The 10,104-nt window shown below is 43.2% G+C and overlaps 1 protein-coding gene across 2 annotated transcripts in view; it reads left to right on the forward strand.

The window, feature by feature from the left end:
• The window catches only part of wdr44 (WD repeat domain 44), a 93,967-nt gene extending 91,988 nt beyond the window's left edge, over positions 1-1,979 (forward strand). For both annotated transcript variants that reach the window (XM_038774570.1, XM_038774569.1), the window contains exons 19-20: positions 4-129; positions 720-1,979. In XM_038774570.1, the coding sequence (XP_038630498.1) occupies positions 4-129; positions 720-808 (215 nt within the window). In that variant the 3' untranslated portion in view covers positions 809-1,979. The remainder of the gene's footprint in view (positions 1-3; positions 130-719) is intronic.
• The last annotated feature ends 8,125 nt before the right edge of the window (positions 1,980-10,104 follow it).

Here is a 10,104-nt window from a genome sequence, read left to right on the forward strand (position 1 = left end):
TAGCACATAATGCAGTTGTCACTTCAGCGATTTTTGCGCCAAATCCAAGCTTGATGCTATCTGATGTCCCACAGTCCGAGAAAGCAGAGGATGATGGTGTCGGTATTGATACAGATCATATACCTTCTGGTATGTTATCAATATTTGCATGGATTGTTACAGACTGGTAAATAGTGATGGTGCATTCTTGTCTTAGCTTGGAGAGTTTAGTAGTGATATTGTCACATTACCCAAAATGGAGAAAATAGGAACAATTGAGTAATCAACAATTCAGGTTAATTTAGGAGTTTATAGGAGCTTGGTTTCTATTTAGAGACCCCAGTCCTTTTCATTCAGAGCTGGGTGTCCTGAATAGATGTGTTTTTGTTGGTATTTGGGCAGAGTTGAGTGTGTTTTGTCCCAATTCTTTGAATGGGAGTGTCTGTATGTTTGCAGAACAGGGGAAGTAACACTAGTGAGACCAACTCCACAGAAGGCAACATAACCAATCTTGATAGAGACAACAGTTCAAAGGCCTTGGGAAGTACTGCCCTTGAGAAAAGTGGAGTGGTGTGAAAGGTGGCAGGGAAGCTGTAAGGAGAGCTCAATTGTGTTTCAAATAACTTTATTTTTCTCTGTAGTGCAGTGATCTTTGGTGGAGGAGCAGCAGCTGTTGCATTCTGTTGAGATGTGCATATGGTAAAGACTGAGATCTGTCACTAACCTCTCTTTCATTTCAGGTGCATTGAAAGCAGATATAACCGAAGTACTCCTGTCGGCCGATTTCACTGGAGCGATCAAAGTTTTCATCAGTAAAAAGAAGAACTAATTGCTTTCTGGCATTGTATCGAAACTGAATTCTGATGTGGCACATTATGATCTGCTACAAACAACTGGGCTTTTAATTACCAATGGATTGAAGCAGAAATCAAAGCGTTGCAATGGCCAACAACTTTATTATGACCCTCAGTATTTAACATGGAAATTGATTTGGATGTTAGAGAACAGCTTTGTTGGCAAACCGTGTGTTTATTTAGATGGCTACAGAAATTATTGTAAATATCCTTATGTGTGGGTCTTAAAGGGCAGAAGACTAGTCCATTAAGTTCCTCTGTGTCCAAGTACAGTATAGTATTGTTTATGTATTGAAATTGTTTGTGTGCAAGTTCCAGCCTGGGAATCAATTATTAGATTTTCTGCTTCAAAGAATGCAAATTTATTCCATAGATCATAGTGTGCCTTGTAAGGGAGCTGATTTTAAAAAAGGTTCTGGTAGAATTGTGCTAAACATATTGATGGCAATCTTAATTATACTAATAGGGAATGCTGTATAATAAAGTTCTGCTATGTTGTGGCTGAACTGGTTTAACAGAAAAGTACCATATACATTCAGTCACTAAAATTAAGTGTTGCATTTTTAAAAAAAAACTGGTGCCAAGTCAAACTAATCACTGGGAAATACAACTTTAATTCTGTTTGCTGCAGCCATGGAAACTGGGAGTGTTTGGGGGGTGGGGGGGCGGCGGGGTTGGTGTTAACGAGCTGTTGTAAAACTCAAAGTGCATTCTTTTAAGAGTGCAAGGACACTGATAATCCAGCCACATGCTTTCCTTCGTTTTGTCTGTTCAATTCTTGTGCTTTCCCTTTTTCTTACTCAATGTACCACTTTACAGGTGTCAAATTTCCTTTTTGTTTTCGCCAAATGTTACTTTACTAGAACTGGGCAGAACGGATGACCTTTTACTATATTGGGTTGTATTAAGACCATTTGATGTTCAAACAGTGTGTATAAAAAAAGTATTGCATTAGACTTTTTGTGGTAAATAGCGAAAATGTGTACTATTGCAGCACAGGGCTCTCAAATAGGAGAGCCTGTGTAAATAAGACTATTCAATACCAATGAAATAACATTTCTGGATCTGCGGTGCTAGAAAATGTTATTGACGGTTTTAAACGTCTGAAATAAGCAAAATGTATAAATAAAGGTTGCTCCAAAAATATTCTGGATTCTTTAACTCTTTTAATGGCCATACCTGTCTGATGAGGAACAGAGTGGAGGTATAATTGCCTTCCTCCTGAAAATCCTGGGTCAAGTGTATTTAATTGTGCCAATGCCTCTGCAGAATATGGCGGTGAAAGATTTGCTGTGTATTGGGATATTTCAGGTTCCTGAGATCCACTTGCTGGGAAAGCATTGGCACAGACCCCTTGGCAAAATGGTAAAGGAGAGCTGCTCAAGCGAAGAGATATCTAGCAACTCTACTGAGATGCCTGGCAAAATAGTGATTGCTGTATTTCTTTTTCCTGAGGACTCTTTGTTCCATGCTGCCCTTCTGCTTTATACAGATGGCCATTATTCATCCGTGTGTCCAAAGTGATGTCAATTATCTATTTGACCATCAAGCTGATACAGGCCCTGTCCTTGCTCCATGCCCTCATCTGCACACTGCCCGAGGCTTTTTACCTCTCTCGTCCTTCTTTGCACGTGCTCAGCCTCCCTTTTCTGTGTGCTCTCACTCGCACTCATTTCCTGTTGGACACTAGGATATTTGTTGGGTTCGATAGGCAATACGACTGATACTAGCATAGTGGAAATCAGCGGTCCCACCACAACAACAGCTTGCAGTTTATGGTGTGCTTAATGTAATACATTCTAAAGGCATGTTACAGGACCATCATGAAAGGAAATTTGACACATGAGATATTAAGACTTGGCTACATGAGATATCAAAAGTCTGGTCAAAGGGGTGGTACGTTTTAAGATAAATCTTGATGGGAGTGAGAGCGGCTTCAAGAAGGGAATTCAACAGGTTAGGCCCCAGGCAGTTGGAAGTAAGCCGCTAATGGTGGGACAATTAAAAGTTGGATTGCTCGAGGAAATCAGAATGTAAGGAGTCCTGCAAATGCAGTGGGCTTTAGGACTGGAGGAGGTTGGAGACAGGGAGGAGCGAGGCAAGGCAGGGATTTGAAAAGGATGAAAAAAATCGAGGCATTGCTTGACCAAGATCCATTGTTGGCCAGTGAGCATGGGTGACCGGTAAATGGAGCTGGTGAGCTCGGAACCAGGCAAAAGGTTAGAGGGTGAAGTTGGGAGGCCACCCAGGAGAGCAGCAGAGTAGTCAAAGCTAGGGCTAACAGGCCTGCATGAGAGTTTCAGCAAATGAGCTGAAGTAAGGCTGGAAAGGAACAATTTCACAGAAATTAGCGTGTGCAGTATTGGTGCTGGTGTTCATCTGATTGAAAGTTTGTTATGTTAAGTAGGATGGTACAGTTCTGACCTGTTTAGTTTCGACAGTGTTTAAAGAGCGGGCTGTGTTTGATGATTGTTGAATGTAGTTTGTGGCAGAAAATAGCTTCAGCATTGCCAATATTTAAATGAAATTGTTGCACCTTCAGGACTGGATGTCAAATATGTTGGGTGGAGCTGGGCGTTGTCAAAATACATGTGGAACCTGATGTGTTTTTGGATGATGTTGCCAGGGGCCATAGTGTAGATGAGAAATAGAAGAGGTCCCAGGATTGATCCTTGAAGGTCTCCAGGAATTGCTGTGGTCTTCTTCACAGCTCGATCCACTTGAGTGGCAACTTTCAAAGATCTATGAATATAGACCCCAAGATTTCTCTGCTCCTCTACATTGCCAGGAACCCTACGATTAACCCTACCATTCATATTTGTCCTTCCAAAATGGACAACCTCACACTTGTCAGGGTTAAACTCCATCTGCCACTTCTCAGCCCAGCTCTGCATCCTATCTATGTCTCTTTGCAACCGACAACAGCCCTCCTCACTATCCACAACTCCACCAATCTTCGTATCATCTGCAAATTTACTGACCCACCCTTCAACTCTCTCACCCAAGTCATTAATGAAAATCACAAACAGCAGAGGACCCAGAACTGATCCCTGCGGTACGCCATTGTAACTGGGCTCCAGGCTGAATATTTGCCATCCACCACCACTCTCTGACTTCTATCGGTTGGCCAGTTCGTTATCCAACTGGTCAAATTTCCCACTATCCCATGCCTCCTTACTTTCTGCATAAGCCTACCATGGGGAACCTTATCAAATGCCTTACTAAAATCCATGTACACAACATCCACTGCTTTACCTTCATCCACATGCTTGGTCACCTCCTCAAAGAAGTCAATAAGATTTGTAAGGCAAGACCTACCCCTCACAAATCCGTGCTGATTATCCCTAATCAAGCAGTGTCTTTCCAGATGCTCAGAAATCCTATCCCTCAGTACCCTTTCCATTACTTTGCCCACCACCGAAGTAAGACTAACTGGCTTGTAATTCCCAGGGTTATCACTATTCCCTTTTTTGAACAGGGGCACGACATTCGCCACTCTGCAATCCCCTGGTACCACCCCTGTTGACAGCGAGGACGAAAAGATCATTGCCAACGGCTCTGCAATTTCATTTCTTGCTTCCCTTAGAATCTTTGGATATATCCCGTCAGGCCCAGGGGCCTTGTCTATCCTCAAGTTTTTCAAAACGCCCAATACATCTTCCTAACAAGTATCTCCTCGAGCTTACCAGTCTGTTTCATACTATCCTCTCCAATAATATGGCCCCTCTCGTTTGTAAATACTGAAGAAACGTACTTGTTCAAGACCTCTCCTATCTCTTCAGACTCCATACACAATCTCCCGCTACTGTCCTTGATCGGACCTATCCTCGCTCTAGTCATTCTCATATTTCTCACGTGTGTAAAAGGCCTTGGGGTTTTCCTTGATCCTATCCGCCAAAGATTTTTCATGCCCTCTCTTAGCTCTCCCAACCCCTTTCTTCAGTTCCCTCCTGGCTATCTTGTATCCCTCCAGTGCCCTGTCTGAACCTTGTTTCCTCAGCCTTACATAAGTCTCCTTCTTCCTCTTAACAAGACATTCAACCTCTCTTGTCAACCATGGTTCCCTCACTCGACCATCTCTTCCCTGCCTGACAGGGACATACATATCAAAGACACGCAGTACCTGTTCTTTGAACAAGTTCCACATTTCACTTGTGTCCTTCCCTGACAGCCTATGTTCCCAACCTATGCACTTCAATTCTTGTCTGACAGCATTGTATTTACCCTTCCCCCAATTGTAAACCTTGCCCTGTTGCACGCACCTATCCCTCTCCATGACTAAAGTGAAAGTTACAGAATTGTGGTCACTACCTCCAAAATGCTCCCCCACTGACAAATCTATCACTTGCCCTGGTTCATTACCAAGTACCAAATCCAATATGGCCTCCCCTCTGGTCGGACAATCTACATACTGTGTTAGAAAAGCTTCCTGGACACTGCACAAACGCCACTCCATCCAAACTATTTGATCTAAAGAGTTTCCACTCAATGTTTGGGAAGTTGAAGTCACCCATGACTATTACCCTGTGTCTTTTGCACCTTTCCAAAATCTGTTTCCCAATCTGTTCCTCCACATCTCTGCTGCTATTGGGGGGCCAATAGAAAACTCCCAACAAGGTGACTGCTCCTTTCCTATTTCTGACTTCAACCCATACTACCTCAGTAGGCAGATCCTCCTCGAACTGCCTTTCTGCAGCTGTTATACTATCTCTAATTAACAATGCCACCCCCCCCCCCCTCTTTTACCATCCTCCCTAATCTTGTTGAAACATCTATAACCAGGGACCTCCAGCAACCATTTCTGCCCCTCTTCTGTCCAAGTTTCTGTGATGGCCACCACATCGTAGTCCCAAGTACCAATCCATGCCTTAAGTTCACCCATCTTATTCCTGATGCTTCTTGCGTTGAAGTATACACACTTTAACCCATCTCCTTGCCTGCAAGTACTCTCCTTTGTCAGTGTTACCTTTCCCACTGCGTCACTACACGCTTTGGCGTCCTGAATATCGGCTTCCTTAGTTGATGGACTACAAATCCGGTTCCCATTCCCCTGCCAAATTAGTTTAAACCCTCCCGAAGAGTACTAGAAAACCTCCCTCCCAGGATATTGCTGCTCCTCTGGTTCAGATGCAACCCGTCCTACTTGTACAGGTCCCACCTTCCCCAGAATGCGCTCCAGTTATCCAAATACCTGAAGCCCTCCCTCCTACACCATTCCTGCAGCCACATGTTCAACTGCACTCTCTCCCTATTCCTAGCCTCGCTACCACGTGGCACCGGCAACAAACCAGAGATGACAACTCTGTCTGTCCTGACCTTTAACTTCCAGCCTAACTCCCTAAACTTGTTTATTACCTCCACACCCCTTTTCCTACCTACGCCGTTGGTACCAATGTGCACCACGACTTCTGGCTGCTCACCCTCCCCCTTCAGGATCCTGAAAATATGATCCGAGACATCCCTGGCACCCGGGAGGCAACATACCTTCCGGGAGTCTCGCTCGCGACCACATAATCTCCTATCTAATCCCCTAACCATTGAATCTCCTATTACTATTGCTTTTCTATTCTCCCCCCTTCCCTTCTGAGCCCCAGAGCCAGACAGTGCCCGAGACCTGGCCGCTAGGGCCTTCCCCCGGTAGTAAAAGCAGCAAGCAAAATGAAAGGGATGTGTGGGAGCAAACACCAACAAAACTAAGAAAGGCTAGAGAGAAGAAAAGCCATGGGGAAAATCTTACCTTTACCAGAGTGCTTTGTACAGCTGGCATGTTTGGAACAAGCTGAGAAGTGGCAGAACGAGCATAGGTTTACCAGGTACAGAATCGCTTCAGGATGAGCAGAAGAAAACTAGCAAAAAACTGATCAGTACGCTTCGCTATGCTATAGGCAGTAGTGCAGATGACATATTGATCAGACAGGGATGTAAATGTAGAAATGGTGACCTACAAAGATGTTAGTAAAGCTTGATGCAGATTTCAGCCTTAGAAGGAAGATAATCAGAAAAATTATGAAGTTCAAATCAACATACTCGACTTGAATAGAGAGTAGATTCCTTCATTAACTATTTATACTACTAGCTGGGAATTGCAAATATAAAACACTGAAAGACAAATTAGCCCAGAATCACATTCCAGCCATAGAAATTGTTTCTCTAACTACCCTATCTTAAAAACTTTGATAAAATCACTCCTTAACCATCTAAATTCTAGGGAATATAACCAATGTTCCTCAATTGCCAAAACTCAAAGATTTCTCTGCAGGCCAAGCCAGTCCCTTTAAATTACTACGCTGGTGTAACCATGCAAAACTATTTAAAGGGCTCACACATTTGCTGCACACAACAAAAAAAAGTTTGAGAATACATTGAAAACAACCCTAGCTTCTCTAACTTCTGTTTGTAATTGAACCATTGAAACCTAGATATCATTCTGAGGAACCTATGCTTTACTCCCTCCAAGACCACTATATCCTTCCTAAGGTGTGGTGCCCAGAACAGATCACAACACTTGAGGTCCAGGTATAACCAAAGTTTTGTACAGCTATGGAATAACATCTACCCCTTGCATTCTCACTCTCTTCATAGGACCTTATTCCACTCGCTTTTTTGATCCCTTTGTGTAACTTCTCCTGAAATTTTAATCATTTATGCATCTGGACCATCTACCACTCCACCCCCCTCCACCCCAATCTCTTTGAACTTCCACAATTTTTAGCTGTTCACCATTTCAAAATTAATGTTAGCTTAAATATATACGCCCTGCACGACTGGTGCACAGTGGCTAAAGTGTGTACTATGCACAGGATGCCCTGTAGGAATTAGTCAAGGCATCTTTTTCAGCAACCAGAGGAACAAAGGACATCAAACACATTGGAACAGAATACACATACTACTCTGACTTAAACATATGTCACCATTCTTTTGTCATCACCAGGTTTCAATGCTGAAACTTCCAACCTAACTGTTGTTGGAAACCATCACTGGCACAGGACAACAATGGTTAAAGGAGAAGGCTCAAGATTACCTTCTCAAACATGACTATGGATTCGCCAATGATGGTGGCTGTTGAGGATTCTATGGCAGGTTTTCTCCAGGTGTCAATGTTAATATTTCATCATTAAACCAGCCATATTTAATTATTCATGGCCTGCAAGATGCCCGAGGAACCTTTCTCTATTTCGGGCAAGTGGTTATAACTTGAGAGACAACACTCTGCATCAAACATATCTGACAAGGAATCTTTCCTGTTCTTATCACGTGCCCTGGACGTTTTGAAAGGATTCAAATTCTGTTTTCAACATGTTTGGCTGTATCGTAATATCACTAATTACTGAATCAGAGGCAAGGGTTCCACTCGCGGAGCCACAAGACCTCTCCCTAAAGGCATTAGTTTCAATAAAAATCTTCATTTGATCATTGATTTCATTGAGGTTCCTGGGACTTTGCTGTATGCATGATGACATTTCCCAATGTTCCAACATAACAATATTGAAAAATTTGTCACGAGCTGTAAAGTGTTAACGTGATGTCCTGAGTTAGATTATTATTTGTTTCTTCCACACCTTTTTTATGCTCTATCTTTCACTCACTGATATGATCTTTCACTCTTTCCTTCTCTCACAATTACTTTTCATTGATGAAATAGGATGAAGATGTTGATGGTCAAAATGACACATAGAATCATAGAATCCCTACAGTGCAGAAGGAGGCCATTTGGCCCATCGCATCTGCGCCAATCTCTAAAAGAGCACTCCACCTCGGTCCACTCATCCGACATCCCACCCTGTCCCCATAACCCTGGAACCTAACCTGCACATCCCTGGACACCAAGGGACAATTTGAATGAATGAATGAAAATGAAAATCGCTTATTGTCACAAGTAGGCTTCAAATGAAGTTACTGTGAAAAGCCCCTAGTCACCACATTCCGGCGCCTGTTCGGCGAGGCTGGTACGGGAATTGAACCCACGCTGCTGGCCTTGTTCTGCTTTACAAACCAGCTGTTTAGCCCACTGTGTTAAACCAGCCCCTATTAGCATAGCCAATCCACCTAACCTGCACATCTCTGGACTGTGGGAGTAAACTGTTGCACTCAGAGGAAACCCTCGCAGACATGGGAAGAATGTGCAAACTCCATGCAGTCACCCAAGGCCAGAATTGAACCTGGGTCCCTGGCAGTGTGAGGCAACAGTGCTAACCACATGTTAGAATGAGTAAGTTTTTAATGCCTACCAATCAATGTATTGAAGTAGAAGATGTTTTGAGCAGTCCTCAAATTCATCCCAGGAAAAATTATCAAAATGAGATGTTGCAAGATGTGTGCTCTGGTTTCTTCCCACAGTCTAAGATGTGCAAGTTAAGTGGATTGGCTATGATAAATTGCCCCTGAGTGTCCAACGTTTTTTGAAAAGGTGTGTAGGTTAGGTTAAGGAATTCTTCGTATCGGACGGGGGAGTAAGCTCAGCTGGAGTGCTATTTCAGAGGGCCGGTGCAGACTCGATGGGCCAAATGGCCTCCTGCACCGTAGGGTTTCTATGTTCTGTAGGAAGGTAAGAAATTATGGAAATGGAGAATAAAAGAACGGGATCAGCCTTTGTTTTATGAGTGATTTAGCACAATTGAACTTTAATGCTTTTGTTGGGATGAGAGAGTTGTTGATGAGATGATGGATCCAACCATCTTCAGCTCCTTAACAAATGACCAGCCTTCCATCATAAGGTCAGAAATGGCAAAGTTCACTGATGATTGCGCAATATTCACAATTCATGACTCCTCAGATACTGAAGCAGCCCATGTCCAAATGCGTCAAGACCTGAACATATATATATATATATATATATTACAGTACGAAGTCTTACAACACCAGGTTAAAGTTCACCAGGTTTGTTTCAAATCACTAGCTTTCGGAGCACTGCTCCTTCCTCAGGTGAATGAAGAGGTAGGTTCCAGAAACATATATACAGACAAAGTCAAGGATGCAAGATGATACTTTGAAAGCGAGCCTTTGCAGGTAATTAAGTCTTTACAGATCCAGAGAGAGGGATAATCGCAGGTTAAAGAGGTGTGAATTGTCTCAAGCCAGGACAGTTGGTAGGACTTCGTAAGCCCATGCCAGATGGTGGGGGGTGAATGTAATGTGACATGAATCCAAGGTCCCGGTTGAGGCCGTACCCGTGTGCGGAACTCGGCTATAAGTTTCTGCTCAGCGATTCTGCGTTGTCATGTGTCCTGAAGGCTGCTTACATGAAGATCAGAGGCTGAATGCCCTTGACTGC

Source organism: Scyliorhinus canicula, chromosome 17, assembly GCF_902713615.1.
Source record: "Scyliorhinus canicula chromosome 17, sScyCan1.1, whole genome shotgun sequence".
In the NCBI taxonomy this organism is placed as follows: Eukaryota; Metazoa; Chordata; class Chondrichthyes; order Carcharhiniformes; family Scyliorhinidae; genus Scyliorhinus; species Scyliorhinus canicula.